Below are 19603 nucleotides of genomic sequence, written 5' to 3' on the forward strand. Positions count from 1 at the left end.
TTTGTTGCATTTGAGAGATAAAGTTAAATTATAGTGGCTGCTGCAAGCGGAATTTTGATTGAGGGCCTGAATTTTGTTACAAGAATTTTTAAAAATCCGGAAGTTTGAAAAAATATAAGCACGAAGTTTACAAATTATTAGCTCTGCATCAAGAACAGGTATCGCGGTTCTGTAGACGATATCCATTAGACAATTGAAAGCGGACAAATTCGGTATGTCATTTTACATCTTACCTCAATTTGTTACGTGTTTACAAGGGTTGTGCAAAAGCTGTATTTCCATGTTACAAAATTTTTGAGATTCTTGTGTAACAGATAATTTTTGTCCCCTTGAGATGTACTATTAGATCCAATTTACAGTATTGTGTCACCACTTTTGGCTGCTGAGTTACGGAGTTGTAAACTTGATAGCTTAGTTTTCTGAAAATTTTCGATTTTTGCCAATTTTTAATAAAAAATGACGACCTTCATAAAAAATTTGAAACCAACAGTCACTACAGTTTTTCACTAGAGTTTTTCTCTAGAGAACATCGTTTCTTATTTATTCATTGTACGGTATGTGATTTTTGTGTTACAATATCCACCAAGTTCACCATCACTTCAAATGACAATTTGCCTGGCTTGGGCTATGGTTCTTTACCACTTGATAAGACTAATTCCATTCGCAGAAGATTTCAATCTACAGTGGTTTCGTAAGCCTCAATCAAAATCTAGCATAAATATTTCGTAGTAATGCATAATATATATGACGCTCCAAGAAACACAAGGGGATAACTGAGTCAGCTGATTCGTTCCTCTGATAAATACAATTATAAAAAGGCGATTTCATTTTCACAAAGGACAAGGACGAAGAAAACAAATGCCATCACACGTTTCAGCCCCATCCGTTTACTTATCCTCAACGTAAAAGACTATCGATTGTTCAGTAACACAGATTGTGGTCTATTCTTGCAAAACGCAATGCACTAGCTCAAGCACCGGGTTCATCTCTTTCTTGCGAAAAAATGCATTGTCATAGGAGTAGATTCTATCCTCAGCAAGCAGAAGGACCCGGCAACTAAGTTTTACCTGTACTTCCTCCATTATATTCTCTCACAATTCACAACACTGAGTTAAGAAATGCAGGCGGAAGGAGCGAGAATCCATATGCTATATAAACCCATTCCCACTGTCTTTAAAATCATTGTTGAAGCATATTTACAACCTCAACACCTGCGTGGCACGTCGCTCGATATATCGCGCTGGGAAGACCCCAGAAACTTCGTTGCACTCGAGGAACTCTACCTTATTGGCGTCCTAACGTCAGAGTTATCTAAACCGCTTGACCCTACAGCTGTGCGCAAATTCCGCCTGAAATGCTTGGAATTTTATATTGAAGGCGCAAGCCGAATTTTCATAAGATTACCTCTGTACAGTTAGAATATGAAGGGGTTGGGGGCAGTCGATCCCAGCTGTGGGGTAGAGAGACGTGTTGCTTCAATTGCTTCTCTTGGTGCCTCGTTCCCTTTAATGCTGACTGTAGAAAACGCCAACAAGCTCGACATCGAATGGAGGCATCTTTGCCACATGGATCTAGGATTGTCTGCGGTTGTGATGTGTCGAACATATTTGGAAGCGCGTGCGAGACAGTACGCAACGTAACGGTACCCCTACGTTTCCGACAGTAAGTAACTTTGTGAGCAAACTGGTGTGCCTTCCTCATTTCAGAGCTACCGTAGAGAGTTTTACAGCGAAGCTGCATACCTCTACCGTCTTAGGAGGAGGAGGAGTAGATTTTAATGAGGAGAAAGGAGGAGAAGTCGGCCTGTAGAGCGTGTCTCTAGCCTGCAACTCTTACTGGCAAAAGGGGAAGTGGGAAATACAGGGAAAGGCAGGTGGCGGGTGATTATGTTATGGTACAATGAGATACTATATACACGTTGTCCAATATGCCGATGCGCACTGAAGACGCAATACACGTAAGAATAATCTTCTCCATACAAAAAGTAATCTTCTCACAAAAAGTTATTGCGCAAACACATTTCGCACTGACTGCACGTCTCACAGCTTCTAGAGGCGACCGTCTAAACCAGTCTCACTTAAAAAGTCCAAAAGTGATTTTATAGCACGTTGGGCACAGTCAACACTCCTCCACGCGCCCAAAAGCTTTTCTTCTGAAAAGGGGCGGGATTCCAAGCAGTCAACAGTAGATTTGAGTGTTTTTCGTTCGGCCGTATATTGAGGGCCCACGCAAAGTACGTGAGCTATTGTCTCGAGAGTGTGACAGACGCTACATTCAGGGTCTCGTGCTTGTCCAATCTTGTGAAGGTATCGATGGGTGTATGCCACACCCAGCCGTAATCGATGAATGAGTGTTTCCTGGCTTCTCCGCAACCGAAGTGGAAGCCGGAATTGTAATCCAGCATCAAGTCTATGGAGGCGCTCTTGTCGATGTTCGGGGTGGTCCCAATGTCGCGCCGTAGAAGCTTTAATGGAGGTGTGGAGCAAGGCGTTAATGTCACACCGGGAAAATGAATTTTTATAATGGTTCCGTCAGTGTGCGCCTTTTTTGCTTCCGCGTCAGCCTGTATTTTCCAGCTATTCCGAAATGGTCAGGAATCCACTGCAGCATGATGGTATGCCTGGAATGAGACGCCTCAACAAGCAGAGACATAATGTCATAAACCAGATGAGTGTATGCGGTTGCGTCATTCATATAATTGCTGATGAGTTGCAGTGCTGGTTTTGAGTCACAGAACACTGTCCACTTGTCGAGACTCTGTTGCAATATGCAGCGAACTGCATCTCGAACTCCGGTCAACTCAGCTGCTGTAGACGATGTCCTGTGTGCTATCTTGAACCGTTGTGCGATCTCCATTCCTGGTACCGTGTAGGCCGCCGCGGAAGAGGTTTGTGTCACAGAACCCTCTGTAAAAACATGTTCGTAATATCCATAATATCCATACATGTAAGCAATGTATGAGAGCGCGATATGCTTGAGGCTAGCAACCGGCATTTTCGACTTTTTCGTTAATCCAGGGATTGAGAGTCTCACCGTTGGCTTTGCCATCGTCCATAGTGGAACTTCGGGTATATCATATGGTTCTAAGTCCGACGACAATAAGTCTTGCTGCGACAACACGGCTTTTGAGTAGGCGGACACAGGCCGTACGCTTGTGACGTTCGTGAGTGGATGATTCCTGTGTCTAGTCAGTAGCCTTAGATGCACTCGCAATGGCTCATGTTGCAGATAAACTCGAGCTGGGCACGCACGTGCCTCTGCAATAGTGCCCCAAGTAGACGCAGATCATGGTAGTCCTAGGCAAATTCTCAGTGCGCAAGCCTGAACACTTTCAAGTGTGCGTACAGCAGTTGTACTAACCCGAGAAAGTACAGGCGCACTGTAGCGGAAGTAGCCAACAAAAAGTGCCTGGTAGTGCTGCAGAAGAGATGATTTGGATGGCCCCCATGATTTTCGAGGCATATGTCGAATGATCTGAGTAAAGCTGTCCAGCTTTTTTCTTAATTCAGAGAGGTGCTTCGACCAAGATAAGTCACGGTCACGGTCCGAGAAACTTGTAGTGGAGTACCGAAGGTATAATCTTCCCATCAATCATAACGGGGTAGGAGGCCATTGACTTCCGTGTAAATGCCATGTATACACTTTTTTCCGGCGAGAGCTGCAGTCCGCGACTGTTTAGGTATGTCGACGTTTTTGACACCGCGCGCTGCAGCTTCGTTTGCACTTGCAAGCGCGTTAAGCTCGTGGCCCATATACAGATGTCGTCTGCGTACACAGAGACCGAGACTGTGCCTGTGTGTTCTTTGATCAGTCCAATGAGAACGATATTAAATAAGGTTGGGCTCAATACACCTCCTTGAGGCACTCCACGATTGACGGGGTGGTTCTTTGTTTCACCGTCTGGAGTTCTGATGAATATCGTTCTCTCTTGAAGATAGCTGGCTATCCACTGATGCATACGTGCCCCGACGCCACATTCTTCTAGGGCATATAAAATTGCATCATGTAGAACGTTTTCAACAGCACCCTTGATATCTAGAAAGACAGCAGCCGTTAATCGACGGCGTCGTTTCTGATGTTCAACAGTTGTTACTAGGTCAATGACGCTGTCGATTGACGACCTACCCTTTCGGGAACCTGTCATTGCGTCTGGATATATATTACGCTTCTCCAAAAACCACTCCAGACGCGTCAAAACCATGCGTTCCATGGTTTTACCTATGCAACTGGCAAGCGCCACAGGTCTCTAGGAAAGCATAGCATGGGGTGTCTTGCCTGGTTTCAATAATGCCACGATTTTGCTTGTCTTTCAGTGTGCAGGCACAGTTCCCGAGGACCAAGAGAGATTGTATAAAGCCAGAAGCTCTTCAGTCGCTCGAGGGCCTAGATGGCGCAACGTAGAATAGGTAATGCCATCAGGACCAGGCGCACTTGAGTGTCTTGAAGAGGAAATCGCTGCACGTAGCTCTTGCAGCGTGAATGGGAGGTCGAGACGATCATCCATTGTTGGAGTAGCGCACCTGAGCACTGAAGCTACCGATGTTGTAGATCCGGACAGGTGTATGGAGAAATCTTCCGCGATTTCCTTCTCACTGCGCGTCTGGATGATAGCCAAAGCTCACAAGGGACGTAGCTGTTGTGAAGAATATGGTAGTGCTCGTACAACATGCCATATTGTGGACAACGGTTTTCTTGGGTCCAGGCTGGTGCAAAAGGACCTCAAACGTTGTCTGTCGAACTTGTCTAATTGTCTTTGAATTTTCTTTTGCACACGGCGTGACATCCTCAAGTCTGATATCAATTTAGTTCGTCTGTATTTCCTCTCGGCGCGACGTCGGACTGGCCGCAGCTCTTCAGATATAACGTCAACGGATGTTCTTGAATTTGATGTTTGGATGATGCGTGTTGTTGCGTGCATTGCTGCTGTAACGCGTTCTTTAATCTCTTTCGGTGAAATTATACAGTTGCAGGATTCTTCTAACTTGTTCTGAAAAGCACCCCAGTCAGTGCGTCGCGTATGAGAACTTGGAAGTGTTGTAAACCATCTCAGTTGTACATAAGTAGGTAGGTGATCACTGCCATATGTTTCAGCATCTGTGCACCAGGCAGCAGACGACGAAAGGCATCGTGAAGCGATAGCTAAATTGAGACAGCTGCTGTACGTTGTGCCACGAAGAAATGTTGGTGAGCCGTCGTTCAGGATGTCAAGACCATTGCTGCTTGTGAAGTTAAGAAGTTGTCTTCTTCGAAGATTTGTGATCCTACTACCCCAAAGATGGTGGTGCGCGTTGAAATCGCCTACAATAATATGAGGTCCTTGGCAAGAGTCAAGAACAAGTTTCAGGTGTCCAGAATCAATTCTTCCCCTGGGAGAAATATAGCCACCGATGATCGAGATTATCCGGCGCTTTAGCTTCAGTGTTATAGAGACGTACTCGTTGCTGTTATGCACCGTAACTTGGTTAAGCGAATACGTGAGGTCACATCGCACACATAGTAAAACTTTGCTAGTATTTCCACTTGTCCCAGACGCGAATTGTTCGTATCCAGAGAGTCTAAATGGCGATGTCATATTCGGCTCGCATATTACGATAACTGGAAACCGATGCTTGAGCATTCTCTGTTTAAAATCTCCCAGGCGACCCCGTAGACCAAGTGCGTTCCACTGGAATATTACGGAAGCGCTTATCCTTTCCTGTAGTGACAACCTTGCAGTTGATGATGTCATGGCCTTTGCTAGCTTTTATAAAGCAGCAAGCACTGATTCTAGTGCGTCGAGAATTTGCACCGCAGCCTTGGCAACGGGCGTCTTAACTCCTATGAGCAGCAATAGCAAGGAACGAATCAAGTGTGCAAGCATCGCCTTGATTTGCCCATCCGACGATGAAGGCTCATGCTCACGCTGGCGTTCCGGCTGCACTTCTGTACTCCGAGATGGCAGGGAAGGTCATATAGTAGTGTCCTTGGCGTTCAGAAGTGTAGACGTGGTTAAAGGTGGCTCTGACGTCTTAGGGAATTTTCGTGTCGTTGGCGTGGTAAGCAAAAAATTCCCACACGTGGGCCGATCTCGAAGATACTGCTATGCCGGGCCGACCCGCGGCAGAGGTGAAAGAGGCGTTAAGCACTCCCCATACTAAAGCGCACTAAAAATAATGGGGTTTTACCTCCCAAAACCACTTCCTGATTATGAGGCACGTCGTAGTGGGGGACACCGAAAACTTCGACCACCTGGTATTCTTTAACGTGCATCTAAATCTAAGCACACGGGTGTTTTCGCCCCTATCGAAATGCGGCCGCCGCGGCCGGGATTCGAACTCGCGACCTCGTGCTTAGCAGTCTAACACCATAGCTACTAAGCAACCACGGCGGATGGGGAGCGCACTGCTACGTTCTTCCTTTGCACCAACGGTACGTCGACCTCATGCGAACGGGCATGTACCATTTGGGATGAACGGTCTATAGACCGCTGAAACCTCTTTTGCAATCTGTCATGCCGCACACAAGTGAGAGTTCTTTGTGCCTGCAGTTGTTGGGCAATAAAAGCTTTTAATAATTTTATCACTCATTGCATTTTTTTACTTTGTACATAGATGTGAAGGAGCGCGGCTATCTGCTTCATTTGAATGTGCATTATAGCAAGATTTTACTCTTACGTTCACCATTGTTGAGGTTCGGTGCGAATGAATGCTTTTGCAGGCATTACAGCTTGCACTGTGACATGATTTCAGCTTAAGCGCAGTAACGTCAATTAATGCTTTCATAAATATGTCTTAAAACTAAAATCTGCAGTCTATATGCATAGCACAAACACAGTTTATCTTACAGAGAACATACTAAGTAACCACATTTTGCGAAAATGTGGAGTAATCCAAGAAATCTTTTTGTACGAGTTGGGAAAAATTCGGAGGTTTTCAGCGCTAGTGCTGAAACCTCCGAAACCTTCGAGATCGAGAACGTTTGGGAACCTCCGAAACCATCAGCTGATGGTACATTCGGCTGGTCGCTTTCGAGCACTGCTCTGGCGGTGCGGTCGACATTCGGCTTGGTTCATTCAGAGCGCTTGACAGCGCTCCCATGCACCTTCAACCTGGGAGCGCGACCGAGATCCGACAGAAGCCGATCGTGTGGCACCTCTGATTGTACTTGGACACAGCAAGCACGTTCGGCTGGGGCGACTTTTCTCTGGTTTCAATCTCGAGAGGGCTTCGCGACGCTGCAAATCAAGTTGGAGCGACGTGTAGGAACCAGTCGAATGCACCATGCATGGGACGGTGAAAAGGCGGTGGCTGCTCAGCTCAGACGCTCGTGCCGGTTTTGGGTGTCGCTGAGTGTTGTGCGCATTTTCCTTGGCTCTGGCGACGACTTACGCTTTCACTGGAGGAACGATCATGAGAAATTTTGGAACCAACCGAATATGCGGGGAGTGGAGAAACGACTGAGGCAGACGATCTCGCATCCGACACGACGACGAGGTGGCTATTTCGGGGCATCACAACACTTGCGCGGCTCTGTGGCGTATACAAACAGCGAGAGGAATACTTTCGCCAGCTTCTTTCGATTCGACAATGGCAACAGGTGGACGATACTTGATTCCGCAAGCATTTTATTTTTGTTATTCAGGAATTCTGGCGTAGTCTCGGAAACCATAAACGAACTCTGCTCAGTTTCCTATTGCGCACTTTGGTTGATGAAAGCTTAGGTTATCATACAGTATACGTTTGATGTGTTTCCGATAACTTCAGGTCGTAAAATAGCTATCGAAAAAAGAAGAAAGCAGGTCTTTTGACAAACAAGGTGATGCTGGGGCTAATTCTTCGCTATGTCTCAAGGCACGCAACGTGCTTGCAACGATTCTCTGCCGTCCCGAATAAAAGCACATGTTGCGAGCGCTGACACTAGTGGTTTTTGTTGTTGTTGTTGTTTTCTGGAAAAATTGCAGCTGAACGTAACGCTTCACATATAGGGTGTCCCAGCTAACTTTAACCAAGGTGGTCAACGAGAAAAAATGATTGAGAAAACACGGTGCAAGATACGATTTTAAGACCTACGACGTTCAGTTTTCATACCTCTGACAACTGAACACCGCAATTCTTATAATTGCATCTTGCACCTTGTGTTTAAAATATGTTTTTTTTGGTTGAACCGCTTGGCTAACGTTAGCTGGGACACGCAGTATATACCAATGGTACCATAAAAGAAATGGCGATATCCTGAAATGCGTCATCCCGTTCATTACCATTCAAGCGATGTTCGTTGTTGGATAGTACTGTATTTCCCACCGAATTACGTGGCCGTGTATTCTGATGCCGCGTGCGTAGTTTCGCCGATATACACGGACGAACTGCATGTAATAACAGTGACGGTTGCAAGTTTGTCTGCGTGCAAAAGTGCACCGAACTGTATATCTATCGTGTAGCGTATCGCACTTACTGAAACTTCACAGATTTTTTTTTTTCTTTTCGTTAGTCTCAACGTCAATGATAAGCACATACGGGCGCCCGTGTGCAGCTTGGTCAGATTCAGGAGAGAAAAAAAAACGCAGTCGAGCAGCGCGTGAAACTGTTGAATCTGAAAAACGCCCAGGCCCAGCAGCTCCCGCCGCACCCTCTTGTTCGACGGGAATCTCGGAGGCGCATACTCGAGCACCATGTTGCGCAAGCACCACTGAGCGTATCTATACAGCCTTAAATGCACAGGAAATTCATTAACTCCGCGCTTTGCACTTAATCTGCTTAGTTATCGCGGACATAATCGACGTCCAGTCAACCGTGCCTTGGAAACTCGCTGCTATGTCTGCAGCCGTGATGTCGACGCTTGGCCGGCCTTCTAAACACAAAAGCTCTCATGCTGACATTCCTACGTCATCCAACATGGCCGCGCTCATGCCACGACGCAGTAAAGTGACATATTGAGTTCGCATGCGTGCGTGCGTGCATCTGCGTCATCGTCGCACACATAAAAGCTATATAGTTGTTAGTGGTCGATAAGTCCTCTGTTTCGAACTATACGAGTCTTGATTTTGGGCGTGTACGGGTTAGGTGGCCTCCAATTAACAATGCACACTGACCACATAAGTAAGTGATGCGCGGTACCGCTCGATCTTGAGATCCTGATCCCGCGAGCACCTAGCAGTCTGCAGGGACCCGTGTTTTTATATGAAATGCTGCCTGGCATTCCTCGAACTTGTCTGAAGCTGAGATCTTGTCACCTTTCTCCAATGGCTCGGTCAAGCCGCACCGCTAAGGAAAAAGTTGTTCTCGCCTTAGCTAAAATCTAAAGCAAAAAAATAAAAAAAAATAAAGCAAAATTAAAAGAAAATTTGAAAGAAGAAAAAAAGAAACAATCAAGCTGCAAAAAGAAGAGGTGGACACGATGAGCTGTATCCTGTCAACCTCCCGATTTTCTATCGCTCGTTTTCTTTCTTTCTTTCTTTCTTTCTTTCTTTCTTTCTTTCTTTCTAGGTAGAATGTTTCAGCTTTGCCACGCCGTCACGTGCTGTTTACATTGGGACCGGTCACATGCGCGACGGTTGAAAGGAACAGAATACACAGAAAAAAAAGAAAAGAAGCTTTACACTCTGTTCTGTGGTCCGATATGCATGCGCAGCAAATGTTACGGCTTCACGGCATACTATTGGCGTTGTTGTACCAGTATACCACGTCGGTGGAAATGCAAGAAACTTGTGGCTACGTGCGTATCGTTTAGCTAATTAGAAAGTATCGTATTTCTACTCATGGGGGGGAAGGCAGTCTTCGTTAGGAAATCATATACGCAAAATGAAAGCACGCCATTCGTCTTGCTCAACGTTTATGTAGATTTCAGTAGTGAATACAGAGTTAGAGCCGAGAACCAATTGCGGCTGCTTTCACGTGGTGGTGACGTTGAAGAACACAGTAGTAATACTGTGAAAGACAAAACTAACTTCTATTGGGCGAACCTGTGCCCACAAAAACAGGCTACACTTATAGCACAACGATAGCGGCCAACACGGTCGGCGATCGTCGAAAATCTGATCAGCGGGTCAAGCGCGTCGGCTTTTATAGAGCAGTCGTCGAATGTTCCAGACTAATCGTTCGGACCCGCGTGCCTTCCACAAAGTTCTACACCATTCGCGTCACGCGATGAAATCAGATAATACAAGGTTCGGCGACAACAGACAGCGGATAGAAGCATCGATAACTTTCCAGAAACTTCGAATACAAGCAGGCGCGTCCCGCGCTGTGCGATAACATTTGTTGGGCGGCGAAACGTGTCGCCCGATAAAGATAAGTACACGTGTCACTATCATGGGTTAACAGGATAAAGGGGCATTATTAAAAATAAAAATAAATTAAGCCACATTATTAAACTACCCTTCAAAGATACAAAAGAAGCCGCTGTTGCCTAGAGAGGTCGCTATAGATAAGCAGGAAAAGACGCATAAACAACTAAATAAACGAGGTTGGTGATGGCACTTTATAGTCTCCGCACCTGCGCGCCGTGGCGCTGTGGATTTCGACGGCGTCTTCTTAGGCTCAGTTAGAAGTTTGGCGTAAACATGGTCTATATATTATTCTAACGGAGTCAGAGAGGGAACTTAGCCATTTTCTAGAACTTTAACGGTGACGCAACGAAAGTGCGGTAAAATAAGTTTGAAATCCAAACGTCACTTTTACGTAGCACTGCTGGGGTTTCAGCTGAAATTCACAATATGTCGGTGAGCCTTGCATTTAGGAGGCCAGGCGCAGGCTTCGCGGCGACTGCGCCGGGTGGCGCCGAGTGTTCTTATAAGGAAGCGCGAAAGAGGAGTCCCCCTGCAGTACACGCCTCATGCATAACTCGTTTCGACGGTGGGAATACATTGTGTCCCTATATTTATTCAATGCTAAACGCATTACCGTCGTCAGCTATCGTTAGACGTGTTGAGCCGAATTCTCGAGTAATCAATCTATCACCGGTAAATTAAGAAAAGTAGAGTTCTTTAAAGAATAATTTAACAGTCCAAATTGATTTCGTGTTTCCCTTTATGGCCTCGCGACAACGCTGTAGCTGCGCCGACAGTTTACTTACGCAGTACGTAGACCCGTACGGTGTAGCTGTCCGTGCCACCTGGACTGACGGCGTCACAGGTGTAGTCGCCGGCGTCAGCCTCGCCTGCCCCGGCGATGAGCAGCGAGCCATCCGGCTGCACTCCTTTCGCGAACGGCAGGCCGCCTTTGGACCAGCGCGCCTGCGGCCGCGGCGTGCCCGAAGCGACGCATGAGAGCGCCCTGTTCGAACCTTTGACGACGGTGACAACGGGGCCCTCGCGAACGGTGATCTTCGGAGGATCTGGAACGACGAACTTGCACTTGCGGTCACCAGCGACCCGATTGTAATGCGTACGGATCTAGTCGGACTGCATGCACCCGTGCCCCGACCGTAAGCTAATCAATATGTCATACTGAACGCGCCATACAATGCTTGTTTTCTCACGAGTGCTGCGAAATGAGCGTGCACTCTGCCCAGTTTAACAGAAAGAGAGGAATAAGTTTAATGAGAAGATAGGCAGAGAGTTCGGTCTAAAAGGTTCAATCCTCCAGCCAGCTGCTCTGCGCTGGGGTAAGGGGAAGAGAGAAAGAGGAACAATAGCGATGACGATGACGACAGGGGAAAGGAGTGGGGGAAGAGGAAGGTTGAATAGCCAAATGTGAATATTAAACCAAACGAACCCTGAATGTTGGTGTTCTCGTCTTTCGTACGGCCAGAAAAAAAATCGTTTGTTGGTCGGCGAAATCGAAATGAAAGGCTGTGGCAACAAACAATATAAACAACATTGAAAGGTGTTGGCTGCGTAGCTGCGCTCGTAAATACTTGAAGTATCAGTTGAACAAACAAACAAACGAAACCCCCGGAGCAATAGGAAGATGCTGTAAGGTATGACGGTAAAACTATGACGGCACCAGTTCTGCACATAAATGTCGCCTTCCTTCATACTTTGTGACAGATTTCCACAACAGTCGGTCTGATATTCGACTGAGGCCTCATACACACCACCGTCGCCCTTCCTGTCCTCTCATAGGAAAGAAAAAGAAGGAGGGGTGGCGTGAGAGGAGGCTGCCTGATGTCAGATGTCTTACCACAGTCTCCCGAATGGTCGTCTTTTCCTTCCCTGATGTTACCACAGCAAGAAATACAGATATGCGGAAGCGTAAAAATGCCATCAAAAAGGCATTTCTGCTTAATGCCGCGAGAACCGACGTGTTCCGTGAAATTCTCAAAGCAGTGGCGACCATGCGGAGAGGGAACGAATCGTTTAATTGACTCTTGTGGAACTCGGGCTCATAGGTGACAATCACGACAGGTTCAATATTTGCTGTAAAATAGTCTTAACAGTCCCATTCCAATTAAATGCGCAAAAACTTGGGCTGCAAAATGATTTGTGAAAACCTTTCCTTACCCACGTATTGAAGTGTCGGTGTCTTCACGTCGCTGCCCGCCGAATTGGATGCCATGCAAGAGAGTTCTTGCAGTTCATCTCCTGCCGTGGCATTGTGAAGAGTCAGCGTGGAGCCATTGATGTGCACGCGATCTCTCAAGGCAGGCGCCACGTTCCACTTGACAACCGCTTTTGGATGCCCCTTCACGTCACATGTGAGCCGCACGGTATCACCTGTTCGGAAGTGCACTTCCGCTGGATAGAGTCGCAGTTGTGGAGCCATTGAGGATGCTGCAAAGTCCAGTATGACAGAGTCACTAAGCTGTGAATACCGACACGCATACACCGGGCATTCAGTTTTTCGACAAACTTGTTACTGCCCTTTGAAGACCGCAATTAGAATTTCTCGACCATGTACCCTAATGCGATGTAAAATGTTCATCATACCCGCTTTGAATCTGATAAAGGACGATGAGTTGTTATTTCCGGGAAAGGTAGAGAGGTAGCGTCGCAACAACAGCGGTGCCAGGCGTTACTCGGAGGAATGAACTCGCCTAAATTCCTGGCTCGGCAGCCCCGTGAAAGTGGCGAGGCATCGGTGTTGGCGTTGGTCACCGCGACCTGCGAGCTTCCTTTGCCGCTTGAAGCCAACGCAGTGCGCAGCGGCAATTGAGGAGGATATGCGCAGATGGCCGTTCATCTGCACCTCGAATATTACTACATATTGCATTCCAAGCCCCCCTCCCCCCCCCCCCCCCCCGCCTGCTTAATCTCGTTTCCGAACAGCATAGGCAGTTCACCGACACGGAATAATTTTCGAGTGTGGCGAGCGACATCTACAGGCTTGTTCGCGGCGTCGCAAAAGCGGAGAGAGACCCACACAAATTACGGAAGTATAGCTTTGTTGTTCCCTCTCTGCTACGTTACTGCTTTTGTACAGTGCGAAAAATATCGCCCAAATTTATTTATGACGTCATTCTCCGGGATTGATTTCGGTCAGTCGAACAAATCCATGCGAAATGGGTGCACAGTTATCGAATGACCAGAAGTTTCGATGGTTTTGCGCTGTCGTCTACGTGAACTCTTTCTCCTACGAACGAAAAGAACAAGGGGACCCCAAGGGCTCGACCATTTTGGTTTGTCGCAGACATACTAAGTGATAGAATATGAAGCCACAAAAATGCAAAGCGATCGGTCTATTAATACGTTTAAGTGAAACGACGAATAATCAGGTAAAAGTAAACAAAAGTGGGCGAAAAAAACAAATGATCTGACGTATGTGGGGACCGAACCCCCACCCGTGTGAGGGCGCTTTACCAATTAAGCTACCGTGGCGGACTGCATCTCTCGGACTGCTTTCTTGGGGATTTGTGTACGAGATTAGCCCCATTGGAAGGACAGCCAGCGCCACGCAGGACGAACGCGGCGGACGTGGAGCATAGTTTTACTCACACACGTCACGAATCACGTGGTCTTAGGAGCAGGCAACTGGCCAATAAATCCGCGTAAGGTGCCTCGGGGCACTGAGATTGCCAAAGTCTAGAACTTCGCTATGCAATGAGCGAGAAGAATAAGGGGGACCCGAAGGGTGCTGCTTTATGGCTCTCCATATATTTTTAGGGCTTATGTATAGGTAGGCGTAAATTTTTATGAAAGACGGCAAAGTTTTTGTGAAATATTGTTAATAAGAAAGGATAATAGTTGAAATCGACAGCTAATGATAGTAATAAGCCATGCATAAACGTGCACATTGACGTTGGCGGTTATTGAAACACTTACCCTTTATCTCGAGCAGCACAAGTGAGCTCGCCGCGCCGATGTCGTTCGAAGCGGTGCAGAAGTAGGTCCCTTCGTTTTCTGACGATATACGGCTGACGTGCAGAGGAAAATCGAAGCTTCCACTGCGAAAAGTTATAGCAAACGATAAAAAAATCATGTTCTGGAGGTTTTACGTGGCAAGAACATGATCTAATTATGAGACACACCGTAGTGGGGGGACTGCAGATTATTTTTCTGACCACATGGAGTTCTTTAACGTGCACCCAATGCACGCCACACGGGCGTTTTCGCGTTTCGTCCCCTTCGAATTGCACGGCCGCCTGCAGGAGGGATTTGACCCCGCCACCTGTTGCTTAGCAGCGCGACGCCATAGTTGCTAATCCACTAGAGCAGATAAGTAGACGATTGATTTCACAATGGACATATCTAACGCGGCAGAAGTTCATACGCAGCGTATCTTCAGGGCAGTCTAGATGCATTTTAACATAGTTATACGCGAATCTAGAGAGATGCCGTGTTCACAATGAAACTGCCGGAAACGAAAGCCTTTGGACTTTTCTAGCTGTCTTCGGTGATCTCGCCGAATAATTCCCGTACGGATTGCACAGGCAAGAGGCCGAGGTGCCCCAGCGGTGGAGAAACAGCAAAGATGCCGTGTTCACGCACGACGCGCAATAACAGCCACACATCGGAAGATGTGGGCACGGACGAGGTGGCTCACAGCACAAACCAACGCATACTAACATAACAGCAATAAAAGGGGGGGCTCTCGTTTAAAGAAGTAAAGATTACGCAGATGCAACGCGCATCTTGGAATCGATGTGACGCGGTTAATCAAATGCTATAAACTTGCCCTTTTCACTCCTGCGCCTTTGGCGCAAAGGAGGCTGGCGCGAGCGCATGCGCTGTCGCGCGCCCGTGCCATACGCTATGTGTGACACACGCGGCGACAATAATCTCGAACAGCTGGTTGGTGCCTGAGTGATGGAAGTTTACTTGCGATTGTAAGCCCTAATGCTTACAGTACCGTGCTGCTGTGCGGTGGGACGGAGCTCGAACTGACCACCGAAGACGTAATTCAGTATTCTTTTTTTTTCTTTAAGCATGGACTGTTCGGCAAGAGAGCCGCTGCACCCAAGGGCCACTGTCGGGAAAGTCCTGGAAGTGTTCGCAGAGAAACATTCGCTTTAATATAAGCGTAGGGGGTGAAGAACGTAAAGGGAGGCCGACGAGGAGAAGCTATACAAGCACGCTCATTCGCAGTTGCGAATCGGAATTCGGTCAAGTTTTTTTTTTCAAAGTATAGAATGGTTGCCGTGTTACTTATATTAAGGGTCACCAAGGGTCCAGTCGACGAGTTGAGCAGAACAATACCAGAGCTTGTACGTGTGCGGCACAAGGATCAACAGAAGTTGAACAACGCGAAACAAGCCTGATAGAGGAAGAAAACGCGCGCACATTTATTTTGTGTTGTTTGTCCTCGGACATTGAAGCAAGTTGGTTCAATGTGAATTTGATACAAATGTCAGATCTGTTTAGTTCAAAACGATCTGTTTTAGGAGAGGGAACAGCAAGTTGGTAAGGGACATTTATGTAGAAATATTTTGTCCCTATATGCCGGCTACATTGAGCGCCATTTCTGTCGTGGCATTAAAGCATTACCTTCGTGTTTTCCCTCGTGTCTTTGATGTCATTTCGGGCTGGTACAGCGGGCTGTTAGTCTTTCTCGTTGTTTATGTACGGGTCCTCGGGCAACGATACTATGGTAATGCTCAACGGCAATGCTTTGATGTCACAGTCCTTTGAAAACATGTTCTTTTTTTTGCATTCAGTAGTGCTGCGTCAATACTGTCACTGTCATAACGCAAATGTTTCTAAACATTTATTGAACTATTTATACATCTGCGAGGAGGAAGAGGAGGTGGAATGAACGTTTATTGTGAGAAACAGCGGGAAAGTGTTCTTTCTTCGCCCTAGGTGGGCGACTCTCTTAGTCCAGAAAGCCGTTGGCTAATGCCGCAGCCCGGGCCTGGTCCACCAGACTTCGCTTATCTTCCAGGCTCTGTGCCTTTAACATTGCCTCCCACGTTTCTTCGATGGCTTGTAGCGGTTCTGAGGCATCATCTTGACTGTTTTTCTCGTGGTGTGGGCACACCGTGTGTTGGAGGGTGTCTGGTACATCACAATATCGGCATATGTATAAGAATTTGTTGGGGTGCATCCGGTGCGTGATAATTCCATGGACATACGTATTCGTTTGCAGTCTGCGGAGAGCGGTGGCTTCCTCCTTGCTTAATTTTGGATGTGTTAGAGCATAATGTCTTCTGTCAAATCGGTAATGTTTCAATATTACGGCGTAGTTCATGGGAGTGTTCTCCACCCTCATCGCTTTCCGGAGACCGTGCGGCAGGAAATCCCGGCTGGTATGCTCTCGGGCGACAGCATGTGCCGCTTCGTTTCCTGCCAGGTGTTCGTGGCCCGGGGTCCATGCGACGTAGGTGTCTGGTAGTTCTTAGCGTCTTGTTATCTCTTTTAGAATCTTCACTGCTGCGGTAGAAATTCGGCATCTTTGTAGGTTTCTACATGCTGTTAGCGAGTCGCTCAAGATGACTGCTGTGTCTTGTGGCGATGCCGAGGACGATGGCCACTTCCTCCGCGTTTCTGGATTTCCGGCCGGTATGGTGACCGCGACTAGTTCATTTTCTTGGTTATTGGTCATGGTAATTGCGTGTGTTCTTGTACCTGGCTATTTTTCCGCATCTGTGTATACCGCGTTGGGGTTCCTTGAGTATTTCTTGCTAATCGCTGTAACTCTTGCTTGTCTTCTGTCTTTCTGGTATGTTGCATGCATGTTGCGAGGTATTGGAGAGATTGAGATAGAGTCACGAAGAAGTGGCGGCGATCGGGTTTTCCCGTCTGAGTCTGATATTTAGTTTTCGCTGTATGCGTGTTTGTGAAGTAGTGCTCTGCCTGTTTGAGTCAGCTTAAGGCGTTTTAGCTGGCTGGCTCTGTGCGGTTCACTGATTTCTTCTCAGGTGTTGTAGAGGCCAAGCTTGAAGAGTGTCGTGGTTGAGGTCTTACTGGGAAGTCCTAGTGCGCTCTTGATTGCTTGTCTGATGACGATGTTGAGTTTTTCAATTTTAGCTTTCTTGAGGAGTAGATACGGGGTGCCACATGTGATCCGGCTTATAAGGAGTGCTTGGATTATTTGAACGGTTTCTTGTTCTTTAAGTCGTCTTCTTTGGGTGGTTCTACTCCGAACGAGATGGGTTACTTGTGTTAGGGTCTTCTGAAGCTTCGGAAGTGTAGCTGCGCCAGAACCATCTTTAGATATTGTGAGGCCAAGGACGCGGAGCGAGCCAACTTGAGCGATATCGTTTCCATTGAGTCTGACGCTGGGACCTGGGGCGACGTAGGCTGGTGGTCTTCCCCGGGTCCTTGCCTTCAGTATAAGAAGCTCTGATTTTTCGGGGGCGCACTGGAGACTGCATCCTGAGAGGTACTGTTCTATCTGATCGATTGCCTTTTGGAGGGTAGTTTGCTGTTGGCCAGTTGTGGGCGCTTTTGTCCACAACGTTATATCGTCGGCGTATATTGCATGGCTTAAACCTTCGATGCCATCGAGCTGTTGCGGGAGCTTAATCATGGCGAGATTGAACAGCAGAGTTGAAATGACTGACCCTTATGGAATTCCTTTGTTGGGCATTTCGAACTTGACGCTTCGGATGTTGCCGATACCCACCGTAGCCGGGCGATCTTTGACAACGTCCTGCACGTATTGGTGGGTCCGGATTCCGCAGTTTGTGTCTTGGAGATTCTGGAGGATCGCTTCATGATTCACGTTATCGAAGGCTCCTTTTACATCTATTGCTAAAACAGACAACTTTTGGGGGAGTTCTAAGTAGTCCAAGAGTTCTTCCTTGAGCTGTAGGAGTATACCTTGTTCTGAGAGGAGCTGTCAGAAGCCAAATATTGTGTCAGGCATGAGTCCTGAATCTTCTAGGTATTTGGTGAGGCGATCGTGAACCATGTGTCCGAGAAGCTTCCCAGCGCAGGAAGTAAGGGAGATGGGCCGTAGGTTACTTATGTGTAGTGGCTTGTTGGTTTTTGAGATCATAATGACTTCTGTGTGCTTCCATGCTGCCGGGAGCTCGCCTTTTTCCCAGCAGTTATTCATGTAGTCGAGGAGTTCATTTAGGGCCTTGTGTGGGAAGTTTCGTAGGATCTTGTTGGTCACCTTGTTATTTCCTGGCGATGTGTTACGGGCCAATTTGGCAAGGGCGTCGTGGAGTTCAGGAAGCTTGAAAAGGCTGTCGAGGGTGAGGTTTGGTTCGCCTTTGTACAATCTGGGATCGGTGACCTTGGGGGCATTGTCTCCGACAAGTTTACATTTGATTTCTTCCAAAATTTGTTTCTCAGTTCCTGGATGGGAGTGAATGATTTTCTTGAGGTCATGTCTTAGTTAGGTCTTGGTTTTGGTAGTAGCTAGAAGGGCTCCCAGTATATGCAAGGTCTTCTTCGTACTGAGTGTGCCTTGAATTTGGTCGCACAGCTTATGCCAGTTCTGACTGCTGAGTTGATCTCTGTATTCTTCTGCTTGTTTTGTTATGTGGGTGATCCGTTTCTGCAGTTTGCCGGTAAAGTTTCATCTTTTTCCACCGCCTCAGTAGTCCGCTTCTGGCATCCCAAAGATGTAGGAGGTGAGAGTCTACGGCCGGCATGTCCAATGTGAGTTGGATGACTTTAGTGTGCTTCTCTGCCGTCTTGGCCACTTCAGTGAACCACTCTTGAATATTTTCGATGTTTTCTTCTAAATCATGTTCTCAGAAGACCTTCCAGTCTGTCAGCCTTGCCGTTCCGGTTTTGCGCGGCTTCTTATGGTGTATGATTTCAAGCTGGAGGATGTGGTGATGGCTTCCGAGATTTCCTTCCAGTCGGGTCCATTCGGCCTCGGATATTCCTATTGTAAAGGTGAGGTCGGCATTTGTATTCCTGGACACACTGTTGCCTATTCGAGTCGTTAGTTTACAATCATTCCAGAGGGTGAAGTGATCCTGTTGCGCCGAATCTATGAACTCGCGCTCCTTTCTTGGTCTTGTGCTGGTAACCCTATGATGTGTGGGGGGCATTAAAATGCCCATTATTACGAGTTTATGGCCTTTAGATAGTCTTCTGTCTTGCGTGATGAAGTTTACAAAGTCGGATAATGGATCCCTGGGTAGACTATATAAGCATAGGACGTATAGTCTTTGGTGTGTCTTCTTCTCAGCTAGCACTTCCACTAGGGTGTGTTCCACGGTTGTTGCTTGGATTGTGTAATCTTGCGTGGTGAGATTTTTCTTCGTCAGGATGGCTGTTCTCTGAGATCCGGTGTGTGCATCGTACCCCTGTATGCGCAGCTTGGTGTGACAGGTTTCTTAGATAGCG

General features: G+C 47.1%; 1 protein-coding gene across 1 annotated transcript in view; it reads right to left on the minus strand.

The window, feature by feature from the left end:
• LOC142568338 (hemicentin-2-like) overlaps positions 1–19603 on the minus strand; it is a 125517-nt gene that overhangs the window by 34165 nt on the left and 71749 nt on the right. The window contains exons 7-9 of the mRNA XM_075678344.1: positions 14177–14298; positions 12419–12688; positions 11050–11310 (exon numbers count right to left, since the gene is read on the minus strand). Coding sequence (XP_075534459.1) covers positions 11050–11310; positions 12419–12688; positions 14177–14298 — 653 coding nt within the window. The remainder of the gene's footprint in view (positions 1–11049; positions 11311–12418; positions 12689–14176; positions 14299–19603) is intronic.

This window comes from Dermacentor variabilis, unplaced genomic scaffold (assembly GCF_050947875.1).
Source record: "Dermacentor variabilis isolate Ectoservices unplaced genomic scaffold, ASM5094787v1 scaffold_18, whole genome shotgun sequence".
NCBI classification, from domain to species: domain Eukaryota; kingdom Metazoa; phylum Arthropoda; class Arachnida; order Ixodida; family Ixodidae; genus Dermacentor; species Dermacentor variabilis.